Here is a 24,003-nt window from a genome sequence, read left to right on the forward strand (position 1 = left end):
GCCACCCTTCGTTCAAGTGTTATCCACTACGTTTGCTGAGGTGAGCCACATCTAATCAATAATTTTAAGCGCTGAGATATATAAAATATGGGGAAACGTACAGGACTATCAAGGTCCCGAACCACCACATGCATAGATAGTATGCTGGAAAGAGCAGTTAATATAGTCGCTACTGAAATTAAGTTAACGGAGAAGCGTCTGTCTTTGGGAATGATGGCACCACAGTCTGGCCTCATGGTAGGGGTGGACCTAGAGGATCACGCTGGTCCCTCCGTGGTGCCCAGGACGCAGACTAGCACCTCCAGTACTCAGTCACCCTTAGGAACCAGCAACAACAATAATGAGGATAACAAAGGTCTACTCATGGCACCCTGCAATGGTGAAAGCTCATTGGATAGAGATTCACCATCGATCACGATATCAACAGGTGCCAAACGGAAAAGAAAATTGGTAAAACCTACTAGCTCCAAGCGAAAACAGCCCCGTTTTAATCATCCTCGTACCGCCCTGAGATCATGGATCGAGGGTTCGGCACCCTCCCCGAATGTTGTGACTGCTGACTCCACAGCCGAGTCTACATCAACTAAGGCAACAAATTGTTCTATTTGTACACAAACTGATGCAGCTGCAACTTCTATTTGCTGCAGACTTGGCGATACCTCAATCAATTTTATTGTGGCCACTGTATGTGAGAGTATTAACCCCTTCCCTGCTGCCGTCGCGAGCACTACCTCGCTGGTGCTGCGAACGGTCGACGCGGCCCCGCCCACTCGTTCAAACCACCGCACTGCTATGAAAAAACGGCCGAGGCCAACAGGTTAAAGAACTTGTGGACAAGAACTTTACTGCCCTTTGGAAGCACCTAGATCGTCTGGAGACGCTGTCAAATAGACTAAGCTCACAAATGAATGCCCCTAAGCCAGCTACACAACACGGGACAAATTCTAATCTTATTAGTGCATTGAACCCCGGTCAGCAGTCACCAACATTTATTTCTTCTTTAGGTGCTTGTGATACCTGTAATAAAGTGAAGGATTGTTTTTCATCTAAACCCATTGCTGCCCAGGATAAGCCATCTAATGCTGGGCTTGTGAGCAGTCTACCTACTACATCTTTATATATGTCATCAGCTCCATGTAGTGTCATCAGCGCCTTAGAGCAAACTCAGGGGGTAGTGTACAACGTGAGGGTGGCTCAAATCCCACAAGTATGTTAACTTCCTCCTGCAGCATGTCCTTATGTATTGGTTCTAGCAGGAGTACCTCAACTCAGAAAAGACCAGGTAGATACTTGGGACCAGCTGCAAACCAAAAGCGCCGATTGTCTTGTAAAACAAAGGGTTTTGGGTGGCAAACATAAGCAAAATCATTCTGGAACGCAAGGTAGGGTGGGTTGGCACTTCCCCAAAGAATATGGAGTGTGATTGTATAGTTATCAATTTCCGACAACCACGGTTGGTAAAATTATGACTGATGTCACAGGAGCCCAACACTGCGTACTCTACCCTTATCTGGTCACTGCCCTGGGCTATTTTTACAAGCCAGCCCTGGGGCTGAAAACCCATGATGCTTTTTCCTCTGATTATGTATAATAGGTTTTCCACTCTGTCTGGCTTAGATAGCCAGGAATGACTGGCCCCTTCTTGAACACCAGATGAGACTACTTCTATAACAGTCACTCCCTTGGCCACAACATTTTAGTCACCTCTGAAACTGATTCAAATCTAAATATATTGAGTTGGAATGTCGCTGGCTTGGCATCTCAAATCAATTCTGAGGATGGGATAAAACCAGTCCAAAAAAAATAATATACTTATGCTGCAAGAAACTTGGGCAACAGCAATTACATCTAGAAGGGTTCGAATGCTTTAATGCTATTGTCCCTGCTCCCAAGGTCGGCCGTCTATCTGGCGGACTCAATTTGGGTCAATATTTCTGCAGGCGGAAGTGCCAAGGCTCTTGCCACAGGTAATAATTTTCAGGCTCTGATTTACACACGGGGCTTCTATCTGTTTTATAAACTTTTATAATAATGATTTCTACACTGCCCCAAATATGAATTTCATTAATCAGTTTAATTTTATCTCTAGTTTACAAAGCCAAAAGGTGTTTGACAAACTCGTGGGTATTTGTTTAGGTGGTGATTTCAATGCTAGGATCTCTAGGAATAATTAACTACTTTTGGACCCCCTCGGCAACGTGCACACATGTAATAGGGGGGTAGAATTGCTACCCCCTATTACATAGGGGTACAACTACAATTAAATAAATGTATTGGAAATTGCGGTCGTACCTCAAAGATAATCATTGTGCCAACATATAGAGAGCGAGGTTGTGCTTCCATTATGGTTTATGTTTTTATATCTGACCCACTAGAAGATTGTCTGTTAAAGGCTGTGGTTATAACAACACTCCAGGGCGACCAATAATCCCATTGCAACAATAATGAGATTCGCCCCTAGGCCGGAATTTGTTAAATAGTGTGGGGCTAGTAACTTCGCACCCTCTACCGACAATCCAAGATGGATTTGGCGAGGTGTTGACAATGATTCATTTTCTAGAATGATAAAATTACATCCGACACTTATCGACACCTGTTAGTCATTAACAGATTATAACCCTGAGGTAATTAATGCTTTTAACCAACTCTGCGGGGGACTCAAACAAATTATATGTAGGCCTTTAGTGGAATCTAATCAGGGACCACGTTGGTTTAACAGCACCTGTTCTTGAGCAAACAGCGGCCTTTGTGAGGCACTTATAATGAAGCCTAGGGATCCAGCTCTCGTTAAGTCTTTAAGGCACCAATATAAATATATTACGTAGCAGCGGAAAGACGAGGTTTTAAAAGAGCGATGGGATAATCTTGCTTGTGCCACCAGACTCAATACCTGGAACGGTTTCTGGGTAGCAGTCAAGGATATGAGATCTGTAGGTCTTACCCCGACTCCCAAAAGCTGTAATATTACCAGTGAAGCATGGCAAGCCCACTTTTCTAAGATCTATCTAGCTACATCACAAAATGAGGATTTATAGAATTACCAAATAGTCTCAAGGATCAAGATATCTGTGTCCGATGTTGAGGATGCTATTCATCAAAGCATGTGCAATAAAGCTCCTAGTCCTGATGGGCTACCCATTGATCTCATTAAATACAAACCAGAATTTGGCTGCCTCTTAATTAATGTTTTTAATAATTTGACCCTTACTTCGATTCCTAGCACATGGTCTACCAGCCTTTTTGTTCCTATTTTTAAAAAAGGTGATTGCTCCAACCCAAGCTGCTATAGACCGATCTCCCTGATTGACAATACATTGAAAATTCCCTAGAGGATCCTGTTTAACAAGATCAGGTCCGGGGCCAAGGAAGAACATTTTAAATTTGTGTCAGTTAGGTTTCAGAAGTAAAATAGACACAGTAGAACAGTGCCTAAACCTAAACTTGATTATTGGCAAACATACTGTAGCACAGAAATCTCCTATTTTTTTGGCTTTTATGCATCTAACCTCAGCTTTTGATTTTGATAACAGGTCCCATTTATGGTCCATTCTTTTAAAATATGAGTTGGACGAGGTATAAGTTCATTTTTTGGAGTATCCAAATAGGGACCTGAAAGCCCGAGTGCAGATCAGTAAAGGCGGTGAGGTCTCACAGGACATCGATATTGGTAGAGGGGTTAGGCAGGGGTGTGTACTGGCCCCTCTCCTATTTAATTTATACATTAATGGTTTACAAGACTCCTTGACCAAACTCACTAATGATGTTCCTAGTATTAATGGTAATACACTCCCCGCCTTATTATACGAGGATGACGCAGTCCTACTGGGCCGCACACCAAATGCATTGCGCACTTTAGTCCAGGGTTTTGTTGATTTTATGTCCGTTTTAGATCTTTGCACTAATTAAAAAAAATCCTTTTTAATGGTCTGTGGCCCAAAAAAGCATCCTATCAACAATTTCTATAGGCAGTGAATGTTTAAATCGCACTTTTCCCTACTTGGAGCTGGTATTTGCAGCCAATGGTTCTTGGATTGACCATGTGACAGAGTAGGAGCAAGTTCTCAAAAGTAACTAACTATCCTCTCCCTTCCCGAACCGAAAAAGCTGAGGAGGTATTCTCTATTATCAAACTTTTCATACTGCAATGTATTCCCACCGCAACATATGGCAACATACGACGCAGAGGTTTGGGGTTTTATAAAGTGTAGCAGTATTCAGGGTGAGGAAAACAGATTTTGCAGGAAACGACTGGGGGCTCAGATTTTTTCCTCACAGTATATCGGACATAAGGAATTAAAATTGCCATATATCGAAGATTACATTAGGGCTCGCCCAGTCATATTTTGGCCTAAAATTTGGCAAAACCCGGCGGCGACCCTTACCCCAGATATAATAACCGACTGCCTTAAATGTGAAAAGGGCAGGGATATACCCTGGCTGGCTGCTGTAAAGGGCAGCTTAAACAGCATGAATCTTGAACATATTTTTTATATCCAAGTGACATGGGGGATTAACAAAAAAGAAATTCCTTCAGGAGGCCCTCTACAATAAGTATAGCAGTGCAAGATATGAAAAAGAGCTCTTAAAATCCTCAGTGGCATGGCATGTGTCTTTAGAAGATGCACACTGTTCGTTATCATACCTGCCATCTAGTTATCTCTTAAAGAATATTGGTCACTGGGAAAGCTTGCAGTATTTTACGGATTCGAACAAATTAGGGCAGTGCTGGTGGACACTTTGATAAAAACTGCATGTCCTTCATTTCTAATAGTATATCTTTCAGAAGTATTTGCCAGATTACAGGGAGTAAAATTAAACCACTGTGCTTCTTAATGAGTTGGCTATATAAGAGTGCAAAAGAGCAAACAAAAGAAAAGCAGGACATGAATTTATTATAACCGTAAATAGGCTTATGAGGCAAATATAGAATTAACAAAGTTCTTTATTTGTAGAAAAAGGACTGCGGGGGGATCCTGAATATCAAGACACACTGACCTCAGCTAAACCAAATTAACGTGGACAGATTCCTTAACTAGCACTAGAATAATCTGAATCAAACTATTAGTAAAACAGGCAAGGGGCACTGTTCACAGTTATGACACAAGATGCTAACTACACCTAGGTTCACTGATGTTCAACGTCAATCGGTCTTTGTGCAGTTAATGTCTTGGATCAAATAAATGTATTATCAATGTGGATAGTGCCTTTGCCTGTTTGCCTAATAGTTTACTGTGGATAAATTCCCTAGTAATAGATGTATTGGTGTTTTACATTTATTTTCAATTCACAGTTAGCTGATCTGAAATACTATAGACCATGTTTTCGTTCATGCTTTCATGTATAGTATATGGCCTGAATCTGGATACATTAATTAGGATGATCATTAGCAAGCAGCAATTATGTATTCTTATTTACTTATTATGGACTACATTGTTAAGTCCAAGATGCCAGGGTTTTGCATTCTGATCCTGCAAAATCCAACTGACTAACATTTACTATCTACTGCAAAAATAGACAGACTGACCTTGGATGCATAAACTTTGACTCACAGTGGACCTCAATGGGCGTGTTACCGAGCACAACTTCCAGTCCTATTGCATTTTCGCATTGAAATCATTTAGACTTTTATTACTGTTGGGAGAAGCACTCCTAAACACACATGAAACAAGCATTTACAATGCAATAGGTCTCGCAGCATTAAAGTTTGAGTTATTGGCATTGTGTATGACAATGCGGTGCATAACATTTTAGCAAACTTTGAATTGGTGAGCAGTGAGAATGTGTGCAAGAGTATGCTGTTTTTGAAAGCAGTGTGGTAGAGTGTGCAGGAATTTGGGGGACCTGAGCAATGTGGATGATGCACCTCACGCACGGGGCTGCCGCAGTTATTATTCACACAGCTCTGATGGTGCACTTCACGCACGGGCTCACAGCTGTTATTATTCACACAGCTCTGATGATGCACCTTAGGCACGGGCTCACAGCTATTATTATTCACACAGCTCTGATGATGCACCTCACGCACGGGGCTGACGCAGTTATTCACACAGCTCTGATGCACCTTAGGCACGGGCTCACAGCTGTTATTATTCACACAGCTCTGATGATGCACCTTAGGCACGGGCTCACAGTTGTTACGGTGCTTCCTTCTTTTTACTGGGGGCACACTGGCTGGATAAATGCAGTGAAGTTTCTCAATGTAAAGACTTTGCTGCCTCAGCTGCATGTTTAAGTCTAAGCTCGGGACTAAGCTCGGGAGAGGATCCATGCAGTACAGGCCGGACCCCGCTTCACTCTCACGGGCTCTCTTCCACGAGTTGCCCCGCAGCAGGAGCCCTCGGGAAGCATCACACGGGTCGTGAGGAGAGTTCAGCCCACAACGTACAAAGTGTTCAGCAGTCGGAAAAAGATGTCCACCTATCAGGCTGTTCTGGGGCCAAACCAGTAATAACGAACAACACCTTTGGGTAAAGTTCGCGATATACAAATTTGCATTACATAAATAACAATAAAAAAACGATTGCGATTGTAAAAAAAAAGGTAAAACCCATACCAGATATGCGACCCCAGGGGGAGAGAGCGGAATCAGGAATAGACGTGTGCGTGCACTGCCGAAACCTGCCGTGGGGCGGGACTTCCGTTTCTGCTGGAAGCCCGCGCCCACGGAGTACCCGGCCAGAGGAGCAGTGGTGACGCGGGGCTCCCATGCCCGAGGGAGAGCCCCGCGGTGGCGGCTGTAGTCCGGAGTGAGGTGAGTGGGGCTTAGTTGAAGTGGGGGGTGGCGGAGGGGGGTTTCTCTGTGCGCTGGTGTGTGTGTGCTGGTGTGTGTGTGTGTGTGTGTGTGTGTGTGCGTGCGCGCGCGCACGCGCGCTCTTGCAGGGCTCGACAAATCCACTCGCCCGCATTTGCGAGGGAGAATGGATGAGGACAAGCTATTTTTAGGTCCTACTCGCCCTTTCTGGCGAGTAGGAAGTCAAACTAACTTTTGTCCTCCGTCTTTGCAAACAGAGCAAAAGTGACAAGAGGACACGATTTAAAGGCATTTTTATTGCTCACAAAGGGAATGAGCAATAAAGATGCCTTTAAATCTTGTTATCTTGTCACTTTTGCTCCGTTTTCAGAGACGGAGGTCAAGTGGCTTGCAGTCAGGTCGAGGGGGTTTTGCATGGTACTAGACCTGCAGGACTAGTACCATTTTTCGGATTTGTCGAGCCCTGTCTTGTGTGTGTGCGGCGGGGGGGGGGGGGGTCTCTGTGCGCTCATGTGTATGTGCGCCAGTGTGCGTGCGTATGTGTATGTCTCTGCGTGTGTGCAAAGAAAATGAAAGCTGGCAACACTGTCGCTCTAACCGCGCACTCCCAGAGCCATCTGGACAGCAGTAAAAACGAAACTTAAACAAAGTGAAAGCACTGTCTCTGTAAGCACGCATTGGAAAGGAACCATAAGCTGCTCAATGGAACGCATGTTCGCGTGCGCGTGGCCCGCTCAATTCCGACTGTCACATGCGCGTGGCCAGTCTTGTCTCCTGGAAAGCAGAGTCGCTAACAATAGGTCTCAGGCGAGACCGCGCTTTGCGCAGTTAACGCCACGAGACCTAAAAAGGTTGCATTTACATATTAGTGGAGTAGTGTGGCTCAGTGGAGTAGTGTGGCTCACTGGTTAGAGGCGCAGGCCTGAGAGCAGAAGTCAGCCTGGGACCAGGGTTCAATTCCCGACGCGGCAGGGTCGTGGACCTTGGTCAGCGGACTCGATAATTCTCGCTTCAGTGCTTACTCTAATCAGGGGTTCCACTCGGCAACTCTGGGCATTAGCTTGCCTAATCTCCACAACGGCCCCAACAATTCCGGGGATGCCTGGCTCCACCTTGGGGACTCCCAGCAAGGGACCATCCCACAGGGAAAGCCAGGACGGGTTCCCCAGAGTTATACAGCGCCGGGACGCCCCGTTGCTGGGGCAGCTGTGCGTTTTACAAGTATACTACATTTACATTTATTTATTTACATATTAGGAGTAAGAACAATTGTAGGATTTAATAATTTCCATTGCAGTTAAGTACTTCAGAGTCCTATCTACTGCTTTTGCAGGTTCCTCTTAAAATCCTTTTCAGCTTCTGAGCCGCCGTCAGAGCTCCATGGTGAGAAATTACTAAAACCTACAATTGTTCTTCCTCCCGATCATACGCGAATGCGACTTTTTTTTATCTGGACAGTGCTAACACACTTAGTGGAACCAAGCTTGATTGGAAAGGTCATTCGTTGGTTCCATTCTTATTTTGCCCTGAAGAAGTCCCAATGATTTGGGCCAAAACACATTAGCTGTGTTTGTTGCTTTGCACGACTTGTGGAATCAGAAAACAACTAATGATTTTCATCTACAAGAATAAGCAGTTTAAGAGGTTTTGTCCTAAATGGCAAGTTATTGTGATTAATTTTGTTGAGATAACTTGTTTTTCTCTCCATCTGGTATCAAGATTGCCATCAAATAGATTGTCTTTACTTCACATTAAATGTTTGTTTAGGAATGATTCTCCCAACAGTAGTTTTTCTCTTATTATTTTGGGTTCTTTATGGACAGTTGGCCCAGTGAGTGAGTACCCTAATAATTTTGGGAAGTATACAGGGTGTGGTAATGTATACCACAAACATTCTTGTTTTGTTAGTAAATATTTGCACTTTTAGGTTTGCAAATGAGGACCCTGCTTATGTAGCCACTAAACAATCTGGCTTTAAGTAACAACAGTGTTTATTATTTGAGCCTATACTTCAAGAAAATGGATGCAAAGAATGCGGATGCAAGCAGGCATGCATAGTGACCATCTTTGAATTCTTTTTCTTTTTTAGATAAAACAACAACTGTGGATGCAGCGCAGGCACGGATGCCATCTTAGAGTAGTTATCAAAAACAATTTAAAATAGCCACCAACTGATACATTGGCAGGCTCTGTTCTGACTGCAAGGGGGCAAGCAGGCATTTTCAGGTCAATTAAGTAATTGAACATGTTAGGAGTGATGTAATATGTGAGATCATACGATACGCACGATAGGGTGCAAGGTTATATTTAGCTCAATAAACAATAGCTGGTGAATTTCAGTGTTTTTTCAGTTTTTAAACATTCAGTTTAATCTAATTTCAACACCTAATTATAAATTCTCTTTAACCATTAGTTAATTTCATGTGAATTACTAAGCTTTGTTTTAACGAAAGCTAAATCTTATTACCAAATTTAACTGCACTATTTTCACCTTTGTTTTTCAGTGAACACACATACATATACAAAATACACATCTAGCGCTGTGGGTCATCCACTATAGGCCTGTAGAAACTAACCAAGGTCATAGGCCGCCACACATGTTCTTATTTATAAAGAAATTAAGTGTGGAAGATGCATTAGTGCTGAAATGCACCCTAAACAAAAGAAATGGAGTTGTTGTCCAGACTGGAATTGTTTTTATTTTATTTAATAAAACACTCTGCTTATCATTGATATGCTAAGCTGCACTTGGAAGCTTAGATCAAAGATCTCAAACTTTTATATAGGCCTCAGTGGAGCTCACAAAATTCAGCTACGCAGAGCGCCCCAAAAACTCAGTGAGACTCCATGGAATTCCACAGACAGTGCTGCCACACGCACCCGTTCGCACTACGTTTGACGTGAGCATTTTTTGCGCTCAAAATCACAAGCAAATTCCTCCCAGAGGAGAAAATCTGCTTCAAGATGCAGCAACAGTCACTGGTGCTCGCTGACTTCTGAAAAAAGGCACCGGATGTTGCAGGTGTGGCCTAAACTGTGCTAGCGGCCAGCAAATCTCAGGAGAGCTCGCGGGTAGTCAGCAAGTCTTGCACGCACTCACTGGCAGACAGCAAATCTCACGGGAAGCCAACAAATCTAGCCAGCGCTAGGCAAGACTCATCGCTCTCGTCAGCATGCACAAAAACTCGGGGCAAGCACACAAAACGAAAATAAGTTCCGCTATGAGGCGAAGTTTAATCACGAACTCCGCGGATTTCACAAATGCAACGAGCAGAGCGGAATTTTAAGCTCAGGCCTACTTATATACACTTACCTCGCGTGCAAAAACATGTAAGAAAGAGGTTTGTGGAAAAAAAAAATTAAACATTTTTAAAACCAGTCTGCTAGTTTGATAATTTATAAAGTGCATTTTTCAAATGAAGCTTTTTTTGCAGGGTTCGTTTTATGTACCATCTAAGGTAGCGAGCCGGAAAGCAGAGCTACACAACCAACATTTGGACCCTCATTGGGGGTGGGGCTCCTTATTTATGAGGAAATGGTGGGTATATAAACACGCTGCATCATCACCACAAAATTATGTGCAGTGTCTCTCAACACGAGTAACCGGCTTCTGACGGAGTAGCTTTAAGTTTTCTACAATCTCACGCACCAGCAAAAACAAACAATTATTAAATAAGACACACCCAGCACTATTCAGTAAAAAAAAAAAAAAGGGTGGGGCCTGGGAAGAGAAATTAACAGCAGCACGTAAAGAAAAATGCAATCGGTCAAGCCCTAGCAAGCTGGTGAAATGGTACATTTTTTATACGAATGTGCCAAAAAACATTCAAGCCTGTTAAACGTAGCAGACATCTTGTTACAACAAAATGTTTAATTAAATAAACCAGAATCATATGGTGCATTGAAGCAGGCAAGTGTATTGAAAAGAGAGCAGAAACCCTCTTGAGTTGGAATGCAAATCACAGGAAATAATTCTTAATGGCATAATAAAAATGAACTGTGTGGGCTTTGTCTAACAGTAAACTAAATATAGTCGAAACACTAATAAAAAAATACTAAGGGTTAACAAATAAATTGGTTCTGGCAAAGTAAAGGAGAGAGAGAAATAGATATATTTCAACTTAGGACATTGAGACTTGTGAGACAACTAAAGTTACCTCCAAGACAGAGCAAAAAAGTTGGCAAGGTACTATACCAAGTCAAGCCCCATTTGTATCAAGCATTGCCAAAGCTGATAGTTCTGTCCTTGTCATGCCTTCGTTGTGTATATGCATATATATTTGCAAAAATAAATTGGAGGCATTACGAGTTTATAAGGTAAAAAAAAAAAGACAAATGTGCTGATGCCTACACATGGCATGAATATGTTTGAGAAAAATAGCCCACCACTTGCTAGGTGGAAATGCACAACTCGCTGTGAAGTGTGTCGATGGTTTCATTGTACTGAACCACTGCTCCATTATGCGGTGGGAAGAAACAAAATGAAATGTGTATGACACTTTAACATGCCAAAGGATGACGATGCTGACGAAAAGCATATATAATGTGTTGGAAAACAAAGCTTGTGAGAAATCTAAAGCCACCTGTAGACGAGACCTACAATAGCCTTTGTGGACAGAGATGATTTTAACAACTTTCGTTTTATACTGCGACTCCCTGTCCTCTTGAAGGTCTTAGAGAAAGAAGCGTGCCATCGAATCCAAGAAGTTCCCCTTATGAAAACCTTCGGAATAACCTGTAATCTGAAATCATAACAGTTTTCAATAAAGAGATAGTCTTTGACAAAATGGATCTCAAAGTGTTTTTGGAATACATATGCAGCCTTTGACCTGAGCGTTTTAAAGAGACAAGCCTCTGTATCACCAGCTCAATAAAGGCCTTTTGGATTTGATCAAACACCATACATTATATATACACACACAATCGCCTCAAGTCTAAACAGGATATATTCTCTTATTCATTCTTACTTCCAAAGGTATGAATCTGAGGGCATAGCCTTGCATCACAGAAACACTGTTTGCATCCCAGTAAGCAGCGCACCTTGTTTATTTTGACACTTTGCTCTTGCTATAGAATTGGTCATCATGAGTCACAACTAGAAAGGCAGGACGCATTAGTCAACGAAAGATACGGAAAGGTGAATTAAAAATGTACACCTTTAGCAATTGAAAACTCAAAAAACAGTTTACTCGAAAGCCTGATTCGCCTAGCCAAGCTACACCTTTGACGCACAAAGTGTAACAACGGGTCTTTTGACTAGAGCACGTGATCGTTTTGTGTTTCATCAGGTCCATGTTTGACTATTTATATGGCGAAAGGTTGCGGTGTGTCAGGAAGAGTGGGAGGGCGGTGGAGAAGGTGACAGTGTTATGAAATAAACTACACGGGAGAGGATCTCACTTGGCCCAACAGCCCTTACATTTGAACATAAAGGCTTAGCATTTCAAAAAGGAGAACTGCCGGCTTTTGTATAATAGACCCGGCTTTTTTGAAGTGAGACTACATGTTTTTATTGTATGGCTGGGCTTTGGGGTTACCTTAGGATCAATGGAAAAAAAATTAAGCTTAAGACTCTAGCTCCCAGGCCCATTACAAAACCGCGGTTTAGAATCGGAAACCTAGACATCAGGCTGACACCCCCGCCCGTCAGTCCCACTACTTCAACTCGGGGCCTAGTTCTGCCAGTACCTTCTTAAGTTCGTTTTCGCTGGCGCCGGCTGCCACCCCCAGGATGTCGTAGAGCTTGGTGTCCACTACGCTGGCCATTGTGACGGGAGGAGACGGCTGAATGACGGGGGACACCGTCTGTTGCCAAGCTGAGCTAAGCCGGACACCCGCAGGAGAGGAAGAGAGAAGAGATCGACGCACTGACGTCACTCAAGTCTAACATCGACGTCCAAACGTCGCAGGTCAAAAGCATACGTGAGACGTCATACGATACTGCGCATGCTTAAACAAAAGGTGGGTAAGACGTGGCCATCGTTAGGTCAGGCACGAGAAAAAAAAACATGCTTGTGTTGTAACTATCCACTCTACGCGACGGTGCTTTTCATTTGAATGGCTTAGCTCACGACATGAGTACTTTGAAACGATAAGGTCTTGTCTATCTCGCCCCAACAAAGCATCGACAATTAGGTTGAACTCGACCGAGTTGCCTGCGTCGGGACAAAACCCAATATCAAGTTAACCAATTTGGATTTTTTTTTAAAGCACGCAGCCCGGGAGCACGGATGAAAATGACACACAGACTAAATTATTCATAGCTGCCAAGTTTTCATATTGCTAATGCGTGACATTTCCATGGTTTCAGTGTACTTGTGAGGGCTATTAAACCCTGAAATGTGGAACACCTAGAGTGATACTTTTTCACGAGTAAAACCAAGCAATGAAGTGAATGGAAAGAGATAATTATCACCAAATACACACATTTGAGCGCTGAGAAGGTCTAAAAATGTATTAATATTGCTGCAAGCCCAGTGAAATGCAAGGTCATTGGCATTTTTGTGCGTCTGAAATATAAATTAGTGTAGAAAAGGAATGCTTGTGGTTGTCGAGTGGGTCTAGTATGGTTCATGAACATGCTGCAGAGAGATGAGTGTGAAAGCACTACTAATATAAAAAGAAATAGGAATTGTAAAGAAGAGCATTTCAATTAGTCTGGAAAGCAAAATGTAGTATGCTTTGTATTACGTAATAAAAGATTGCGTCACGAATCTTATGACATACACACATATTGTTATTACAATCAAGTGTTAACAGGCACGCAAGTAATATGGTGAAGAAATAAAAGCAAGAACTGGCAAACATGTCATTTGTCACACCAGCTCTAGGACTATAACCATTCCCATAATTGGTCAGCGAGAACCTCTGCCATGATTTAGTTATGGTAAAACGAAGGTTTTAGAGTTTTTGCATTAGAAGGCCACCTTCAATCCTCGTCTGTACTCGACTACTACTAACACCAAATAATTATACAAAAGAAGGCACTGTATTTGCAAAACCATAATATGGTTAACGCTCTCCCCCCTGACTTCCATATCCTTGCACAGGATCGACCTCTGGGTAGAGGAGGAGGCGTAGCCATCCTGTATAAAAACGATTTTACCTGTAGAACTCAGAAAGGTGAACTGGAAGACTGTGAGAGCTGTAAGTTCTCATTCCAAATTTCACCTACCACCACCTTGTCCGGGCTATTAATCTACCGCCCCCCCTGGAAAGCCGGGTAATTTTATCAGCTCCCTTATGGAAACGGTAACGATTGATGCTGCCTCTGCTACCAACTTCACCGCCTTGGGAGACTTCAATATCCACTTCGACGATCAGGAAGAGCGGCTGGCGACCGCCCTCCTATGCGACCTCAAAACTTACGGAATAGACCTCATTAATATAGATCCGACTCACAACAAAGGCCACCTGCTAGATCCCATATTTACAAACATCCCCACCATGAAAGCATCTCCCCCTGTTCCCCTGCCATGGACGGATCATCTTCTGATTCCCTTCACCTGGGAAATAAAACGTGATAGCATCCCCCCCTCCGATATCGGTGTACCTGACAGACCATGGGCTAGGCTTTCAGTGGAGAATCTCACTTGCAGCGTAGAAGCCTCGCGTCCATCTCTTCCACAGGATCCTATCTTGGCGGAAGCAGATTTCTGCAGGTGGATATCGAACACCTTAGACGCTGTCCTTCCCATAAGATCGGCAGGCATAAGGGAGAAAAGACTTCACACCGCCCCCTGGTATACACCCGAGCTAAGGGCCATGAGGAGGGCCTGCAAAAAATTGGAGCGCTCCTGGAGGAAGGACTGGGAGGAAGCCAGTAAAACGGACTATCGAACGGCTATGAGGAAGTATAAAAACGCCATCCGGTTGGCGAAAACTCAGTTTTTCGAGGAGAGAATTAACAACGCATCCAACTCCTCTAGAGAAACCTTCCTGGTGGTCAAAGAACTCCTGAAAACTCCAACACCATCGGCCCCCACGGAGAACTTGGAGGCCAAATGTAAGAATCTGGCGGAATACTTCATTTCGAAGATCGAAAAAATTCTTATTTCATTACCACCGCCCAAGATAAGATCCGGGCGTTGGGAGGATGGGGAATGTCCCCAGACAACGCTGGAATCCTTCGGCCCAGTCACCAGGGATGAAGTCCTCAAAGCCCTATGCACTATCAAGAGCGGCTCCCCCCGGGATGTTGCCCCCATGAGAATCCTTAAACAAGTGGCCCCCTCTATTGTAGAACCCATCACCAAAGTCATTAATGCTTCATTAAGCACCGGCACTGTTCCACCCAGTTGGAAGAATGCAATAGTGAAAGCCCTGTTAAAAAAACCTTCTCTGGACCCTTCAGACATGGCCAATTATAGGCCCATTTCGCTCCTGCCAGGGCTGAGCAAAATCTCAGAAAAATTGGTCAACTACAGGTTGTCCAATTTTGTGGAGTCCAATGGAGTGCTAAAAAGCTCCCAAACTGGCTTTCGCCCGGGCCAAGGCACTGACACCGCCTTGCTGGCAGTCATGGAGGAGGCACGCTGCATTCTGGACTCAGGGGGATCAGTGGCAGTGATCCTCCTTGTGGTATATAAATAAATAATACCGGATCTATTTTTGACTGGACATAGTAATAACAGATAGCTCAATAAATAAGAGTCAAGATTCGAGGTAGTAGGAGTTTGCAGGTTTAATACAGCATAAGGACAGGAACAGGACAACCTGCACAGGAATAGGATGGCAGCGCTGACGGGGGCAGGATCGGTATCGGCGTAACATTTAATAACAGTGCACAAGTATATATACTAAAACAATTGCATTACAATACATACAATAGGCGGAGCAGTGGGTGTGGTCAATAGCAGTCGCGAAAGATAAGGGTGAAAGTAGGTGTAACAGGAGGCGTATTCATAGACATGTGATGTAAACGTAACAGAATATGTCATAAATGGGGCGGAGACATGGAGGGGGCTATCTGAGGAGCCGGACCTCTAACCTAGTGGTGCGCGCAAACTGACAATGACGTGTTACTAGGAGAAGCTGGGGGCTATGACTTCTGCGCTAGGAGCAGAGACTGAAGTCTGGAGAGTCAGGGCGACATGTACCTAAACACTATCTAGTATCTGATGTTTAGAGAACATGTTGATATAAACTAAAAGTTATCGGGGTAAAGGCTAACAGACTCTAAGACTGGTGCATGCATTATTCTACATGTAGTGTGTGTTGAGGAATATTAAATGACCATTAATACAGTATTTCTCTTACATGGAGACGTAAAGGCTAGACCATGACGGAAACTATTGATGCAATTCAGTAGCTAAGGAATGCTGAGAAGGAGGGCTGGACTGATAACTAGAATCATAACATACTCTTGGCAGACTCGGAGGCAGGGCCAGGCCGAGCCGGGCACTGTGAGGCAGGAAGTAAGTGAAGGGTCAGGAATACAGGTGGGGGCTGTATCGCTCCTCAGCGAGGGCTCAGGAGACAGGAGCTGAATCTGGTGTCCGGGCCCTTTTGAGGCCTAGAAACGGGGACTTTTCAATGAAATAACGTGCACACTGAGAAACGTGGCAACGTAACTTTACATAGGCCTAATACTCGTAGCTTTCACGAGAACTGGAAACTGGCATACTAGAGATGGACACAACTGTAATTGCATCTTTAATCAAACATGGGGAATACATATGCATATTAATCATGCATATGCAACATAAGATGGGGAACACGTAGGGACACAGAACATGGCAAAATTTACTTTTCCACATTCCCTCCTTGTCACTACGTTTCCATCAGGAAACATCAATATTCATGATACCATCTATCATTTCATACAGTATCATTTGCTCGTCTCGAATTTTCTTGGAACGGGATTTAGGACGGGACTTGGGACTAGGAATACAAGAGGTAGCACAAATGCCGCAAATCGCAGGGCCACATTGTATACAGAGGCAGCAACTGAATATGATCGCTACTGCAATACCTAGAAAGGACAACACTTTCCATCCCCAGGCGGAAATTATATTCCAGAACCAACCGGACCATGTCCAGGTGCCTGGATTTTGGTGTAACAGATGGGCAATTTTATGGAGTCTGGTTATAGCTGAATAAACAGACGGCGCGTTATTAGGAATGAAAATGCAGCAACTGGATCCGATGACTCTACATGCCCCGCCTCTATCGGCCAGTATGACGTCAAGAACGAGACGATTCTGGAGCACGACAATTCTCATAAAAGATTGCTCTTCGGTTAAGTTACCTAGAGCGGAGGTAGTCTCAATCACTACTGCTTCAAGTGTTCTGGTTAATCTACGTATCAGTTTACTATTCACGACAGTACCTAAGTAGGGAAAGACACCTTTATTGATGTCTATGTATTGTTCTAGAGCAGTTTCAGTATAATCAACAATCGGGAGGTCTCTCTTGTGTCTAGTATGTACTAGGTGGGAGTTCCTATGATAGTCAGGTGGGGCTAGAAAAACTGGTGGCAGTAGGAAGGCAATGTAACAGGTTCCCTCCCAATCGAGGGGCAGACGAACATATGCGGTCTGACCACAAACAAAATAAGAATGACGTGAAGCTTTGAAAATAGATTTCCCACTGTCACTATACTCGACAATAGTAGTACAATCACTATGTCCTACATGTACGGAACCATTATTTCTGACACATAATTCACCTTTGACTGGTAATACTGACATAGCAGGTAAGTCTGGAGTAGAATCAGACTGAACATTCAGGACCATGAAATTCGAAGAATAATTACCCAAATTATAAACTTCATTTTCTAGATCTAACCCTGTTCTGTGGGGAAGACCTTTCTTGTCTGGAAAACATGTACTGTTCAGAAAGAACATATAATTTGAGGATGACGTTAACGTGGACCATGCTCCACATGAACCGTTATGTGAAAATGGATAAGGAAAGAGTGGCAGAACTCCCTTCGGTGTCTGGAAAGGGGGGAGTCGACCACACACCCAACAATTAGTGGCATTGCTGGTCTGGTGTGAATAATGTAACATGCGGATAAAGGAATTATTTCGCATAGCAAGACGATAAGATAGTTCATGAGGAGGCAGATCACTAAACGTATGCTCTACTGTAGTATTAGAAGACTTGTTTACATGAGAGACTGGAAAATATATATACAATGCATAACTTATGCAGGTAATCATAAGGCTGAGATATAGCAGAAGACATAAAATAATAATGCAACTTTTAGAGTTCTCACTAACTCTCTCTCTATGGGGGTCTATTTTATACATGTCAGAAACCGGTCTAACCGTTTCACCTAGGGGAGGACTTAGACAATCAAACTGGCTGACTTATTTTACTAGACCTTAATTTTAACTTATACTCCTGCTGCGGAGTTTTCTCTAACAGGGAGGGTTTCGTATCAATGTCATTTGCGGGACAGTCCTTGAGAATAGTACTTTGGCAGTCTTTAAAATCCTCGGAAATGTTCTTGGAAACAGTCTTTAGTCCATAAAACTTCTTTACATGCGACAAATGTACCCAGCCCTTCCTGCCTTCCAGCTTGACGGCAGTACGGGTGGCCAGGAGAACTTGCTTGGGCTCCTTCCAGCGGGGCTCCAGCGGACTTGAACGATCAAAGTTCCTTACAAGAACCAGATTTCCGGGAACGATTTCATGCGGTGCCACCTCGGTATTGTCTGGAAATGCGGCGGCAACCTGTGAACGACAAGAGTGTAGGGCAGACATCAAGGAAGCTAGGTAATCTGTCAGCATATTACTTGAAACATCTGTAATACTTCGAGGTCTAGGTGTACCCCACATATTAGGGGGGCGGCCGAATACGACCTCGTACGGGGACAGACCTGATCTGGAATGTGCGACCATGCGCATATAAAACAGAGCGACTGGCAGAGCTACTAACCAGTCTACACCTTTTTCTTGACATACTTTAGCAATGCGTATTTTCAGGGTCTGGTTATGTCTCTCTACTAGACCGGCTGCTTCAGGATGGCGTACACAATGGAACTTCCACTGGTATCCTAACAACAGGGAAACGTGTTTCATCAGTTCAGATGAGAATGGCTGGCCGTTATCAGAATATACGACCCTAGGGAGTCCATAGCGGGGGAAGAACTCACGAACCAGCTGCTTGGCAGTGGTCGCGGCTGTGTAATCTGGGACTGGATATGCTTCTGTCCACCTGGACAAAGCGCATACAACTACAAGGACATACTTGAAACCTCGACACCGCTCCATCTGAATATAATCCATCTGGAGGACTTCAAAAGGGTGGTCAGGGGGCTGGAATCCACCTTGTTCCACCGGGACACTTTTACCTGGATTAAACTGGCAACATATCATACAGGTACGGACTTTCTGCTTGGCTGCAGCTCGTAAGTGCTTGTTGAACCAAATGTTCTGGATACTGTCTAACATGGCTTTTTCTCCTAAATGTGCTGGACTATGTGCGGTATTGATAATGACTTGAACCATAGAGTCGGGGAGAAACCATGTGGCTCTTCCCTTCGTCACCCATCCCTGATCTGTCTGGACCCCTCCTTGTTCGGACCATTTCTTGATTTCTTCGGGAGTAGCATGTAACTGGATATCTATGACATCTTGAGTAGGGTCCTTAACTGTCATACAAGTAGTCGGATCTGGAGTATGTGTCTGTGTCGGATTAACTGACATGTCTGGAGTCTGTGCTGTAAGCTTGGCTGTGCGATCTGCTAGATCATTACCTTGGGAAACAATGTCTGTAACTTTCGTATGTGCTTTGCATTTCATGATAGCAATAGATGTCGGTAAATGTATTGCATCTAACAGAGCTTGAATAAGGAGACCATGCTGAATCTTGGTTCCATGAGAAGTCATGAAACCTCTCTCCTGCCAGAGCACTCCGAAGTCGTGTACAACTCCAAATGCGTAGCGTGAATCTGTGTAAATATTAACTTTCAGGTTCTTGGCGTGTATGCAGGCTTGTGTCAGAGCAACTAGCTCTGCTGCTTGAGCAGACAGGGTGTCAATACGGTGTGTTTCTATAACTTCAGTGTCAGTAGTCACTGCATACGCGGCTACTAGTTCTCCTGTACTTGTTCTCATACATGAACCATCCACATAAAGTGTCAGGTCGGGATCTGGTAATGGAATATCTGTTAGATCTTGTCTTGGCTTAGTCATAGTGTTAACTGCTTCCACACAGTCGTGTGTGGCAGGATTCGAATTAGCTGACGGTAACAGTGTAGCAGGATTTAGAACGTTGCAGCGTCTGATTTCTATGTGTGGCTGGAACAGTGTCAGTTCATAACCTGTTAAACGTGCAATTGTCAAGTGCTGAGTCTGTGTTCGGTTTAAAAGAACTTCCACGGAGTGTGGAACTTGTACTGTCAAGGAATGTCCTAATACTATGGAATCACTTTGTCTGATAGCTAGTGCTGTGGCTGCAACTGACTTGAGGCACGCAGGCAGAGCCTGGGCTACTGGATCTAATGTGCTCGAAAAATAAGCACAGGGCTTGTATTGACCTGCTTGATCTTGTGTAAGAACAGATAATGCTGTACCATCACGTTCTGTGACAAAAAGTGTAAAAGGCTTACTGTAGTTCGGTGTAGCTAGAACAGGAGCTTGACATAAGGCTTTCTTTAACTCATTGAAACTAAGTGTATGTTCAGATGTCCAAGGGAGGACAGTCGATACGGCTGCCTCCTGTGTCGTTAACTGTATCAGTGGTTTGGCTAGAAATGCATACTGAGGAATCCATTGTCTGCAATAAGAAGTAAGGCCGATAAAAGCACGTACCTCCTTCTGGGTCTTGGGCTGAGGAAGACTCGCTATTAACTGGATACGGTCGGGTGTCAACTGCCTACCCCACTTGGACAGTAAGTGGCCTAAGTAGATCACTTGCTGGACACAGAATTGAAGCTTTGAAGGGGACACCTTGTGCCCCATCTCGGCTAGGAAATACAGAACTGTAAGTGACGCTCGCTCGCAAGCACGTTCAGAACGGGCTGTGATCAGTAGATCATCGACATACTGGAGCAGGGCAGTGTCAGCTGGCATGTGAATATTGTCTAGTTGTCTCTTAAGTGCTTGACTGTAAATACTAGGACTTTCTGTGAAACCTTGAGGAGCTCGTGTGAATTTATAGCTCCTTCCATTTAAACAAAAACCGAAAAGGTACTGGCTATCTGGATGAATTGGAACACTGAAAAATGCGTTCTTGAGGTCGATTACGGTAAAGAATATTGCCTCAGAATCAATGGCTGTCAATAGGGAAGAAATATCTGGGACAACTGGGTACTGGGGAATGATACATTTATTAAGTTCTCGAAGGTCAATCACTAATCGATATACTGGGGGTGCATTTGGATCAGTACGTTTCATGACTGGAATGATAGGAGAATTACATACATTGGAGTCAGTTTCTACAACCACTCCTTGAGCAATGAGCTCGTCAATACTTTTGGATAAGGCTGCTACAGCCTCAGGTGGCAATCTGTACTGTCTGATTCGTGGCAGGACTATACCTGGTTTGAGAGTCACACGATGGGGTGTGATTTGCATGAAGCCAACGTCAGTTGGACCTTGCGCCCATAGATGCTGCGGAACATTAGACAATCTCGGATCAAAATCTCGTAATACATAGTGACCCTTGAAGTCACGTAAAAACAAACGTATTCCCTCGGGGGAACAACATATGACTGCACCTAATTCTTTCAGTGTCCTAATGCCTAACAGATTTTCTGGACATGATTTCGTAAGTAATAGATCAGTAGTTCGGGACAATGGACCAACTTCTAGAGTAACTGGTTTGGAAATCTCGTTAACAATTGGCTTTCCTGAAAATCCAAGGGAAACATTTCTAGAGCCTGAGAGCGGAGCCCCTGGAACCTCGTCGTGACTAATGGTAGTCCTACTTGCCCCTGTATCAATCAGAAACTTTCTGTCTTTCCCTAATACTTGACTATGAACATAGGGACCTTCTTGATCTACAGGAATCTCGATGAGAGGCAAGCCTACCTCCCTCTCTAGGCTGTTTCATGAGTACTGTTGATACTCTGGATACTCTGTCTGAGCATACTGATACATCTGCTGTGTAACATGTTGTGTTGCAGCAATAGGCTGCGGTGCTGGAACTGTCTGTTGTGCATTCTGTGGCTGAGAAGTCTGTGAAACTTGTTCTTGTCTAGGCGGACGTGGTCTTTCTTTAGTTTTACCAGTGGCTATATTATGTTTCAGAACTGCACACTCGTTTATATAATGACCTGGCTGTTTACAATAATTGCATGTCCCTTTAACGGGAGCTGCAGGATGACTGGCTTGATTCGGACCCCTCTTCTGACTGTCTTGGGGAACAGATTGTGCAACTAGTACTTTCATTTTCGTGTCTTTCATACGTTTCCTTTCGTGATCTTGCTCTTCCCTGATTCTATTCTGGTGGTACTGGAGCATCTGTAACATCTGTGACGGGGTACTAGCTTGCCATGTACTTTCGACTTTCAAAACTCGATTTTTAACTTGTGGACTTGAATTCTCGACTAGTTTAGTAACAAAAAGATGAGGGTATGACTCACTACTCGTCTTCAAACCACTGTTTATTATAAAACATTTCTCAAATCTGGAATAAAAATCACTAGTGTCTTCGTCTTGTTTCTGTTTACATGCTGAGATTGCATCCCAGTCTTCCTTTTTAGTGGCCAATAATCTAGGTAAAACTTGTATTAATAATTCTGGTAATTCTTTACATTTATCTCCAAGACCGGTACCTGGTACTCGTATCTTATCTTCAGCTTCTAGAACCGCCCAATCGATCTTTTTCTCTCCCACCTCCCATTCTTTTTCCTTGAGTTTCTCATATATGCCCGCAGGCAACAGGACTTTTAACATTTTAATAATATCTGGATACGTATATTCTCCCATACGGAGCATGTCCTTTAATTCTCGGTGGAACCCTGCTGGATCTTTGTCATGACAAGGAATTAGTTTCTTCATCTCTAAGAGTTCCATCTTTGTAATCGGGGTGTAAACAAATACTCGTTGCATTTCACCATCTGCTGTCCTGACTGGGTGTACTTCTCGTAACGGATTCTGTCTATCTATGTAAAACGGTTTACTTTCTGGAGGTGAGACATGAACAAAATGCGGGTTCAAAAACATACTATATTTATGGCGCTGTTCTAGAATGACGCTAACTAAATCGGTACCTAAACCTTTCCATCTATACTGGAGTAACTCGTTCAGGACATCATGTAACGGACCTGGATCAGAATGTTGACCCTCATACAGAGTGATGAGGTGCTGGATCATATACATACCCACCAGTCGTTGCTCGGCTGGGGGCAATTTCAGAAACATTTGTGCCACTATTTCGTCTGGAAAAGTGGTAGAATCAGTAATCCATCGGACTGCTGATCGGACTAGTTCTTGTTCATGCATAGTACTTAACTCACTATAACCGATTCGTGATTTCAGAATTTGATCGGTAGCTTGAAATACTTGTTCTAGAGAACCTTGTTCCGGTGCTGGAAGATGAAAGACTTTCTTGTGTTCTAGGCGTAAATGTCGGTCTGGAAATCTAGATTTACCTACATACGCTATTCGGGCGGGATTCTCGTCCTCTACCTCTTCCGTAGGAGAGTCATTCTCTTTCTCGCTTACTTGTGCTGTTTTACGTTGTTCGTGTAACCTTATTATCTCCCTACGAATTTTCTTGTACATACTCTCTATACTACTGATGGTTTTGTGCTTACCCTCGGCTATATTATCACTCCACCTTGTCAGGGTTCTCATTTCGGCCGGATCTTTGGTCGGATAATCTTGTTCCCTTATTAAACAATTGATCAGAAACTTTAATATCATGAGCTGGATCTCAGCTTTCCTTTGAGACATGGCTTCGCCAATACTTTCTGGATCATCCCCTGTACGGATGAAACGATATATTCTGTCTAGATCTTCTTTCATATCCGGTAGGGTGTCCAAATACCCGGTCACCCGTCTTACACGTATGGAATATATAACCGTACTATCATCGCCTGTGACTGGATCATAGCGGCATTCAGTAAGAGCTCGTCGGATGTCTGCAACGGACTTATATTTGGGCGTACGCTGTAACGCACGTTCATGTAACTCGACTAACGTTACACGTTGGTGTGGTGGCGGGGTACCAGGAGGACCTCCTCCTGTGGCCCCTAAACTAGAATCGTCGACTGATACTCTTCGTGCTGGCAGAGTGGCTGATGTGGCGGGAAGTTGTACTATGGGCTGGACCGGGAGTACCGTAGCAGGTA

General features: G+C 43.7%; 1 protein-coding gene across 1 annotated transcript in view; it reads right to left on the bottom strand.

The window, feature by feature from the left end:
* The window catches only part of DNAJA2 (DnaJ heat shock protein family (Hsp40) member A2), a 123,375-nt gene extending 110,698 nt beyond the window's left edge, over positions 1 to 12,677 (bottom strand). Inside the window, exon 1 of the mRNA XM_078669545.1 lies at positions 12,440 to 12,677. Within this exon, the coding sequence (XP_078525671.1) occupies positions 12,440 to 12,517 (78 nt within the window). The 5' untranslated portion in view covers positions 12,518 to 12,677. The remainder of the gene's footprint in view (positions 1 to 12,439) is intronic.
* Between the last annotated feature and the right edge of the window lie 11,326 nt (positions 12,678 to 24,003).

Source organism: Lissotriton helveticus, chromosome 12 (assembly GCF_964261635.1).
Source record: "Lissotriton helveticus chromosome 12, aLisHel1.1, whole genome shotgun sequence".
Lineage (NCBI taxonomy): Eukaryota > Metazoa > Chordata > Amphibia > Caudata > Salamandridae > Lissotriton > Lissotriton helveticus.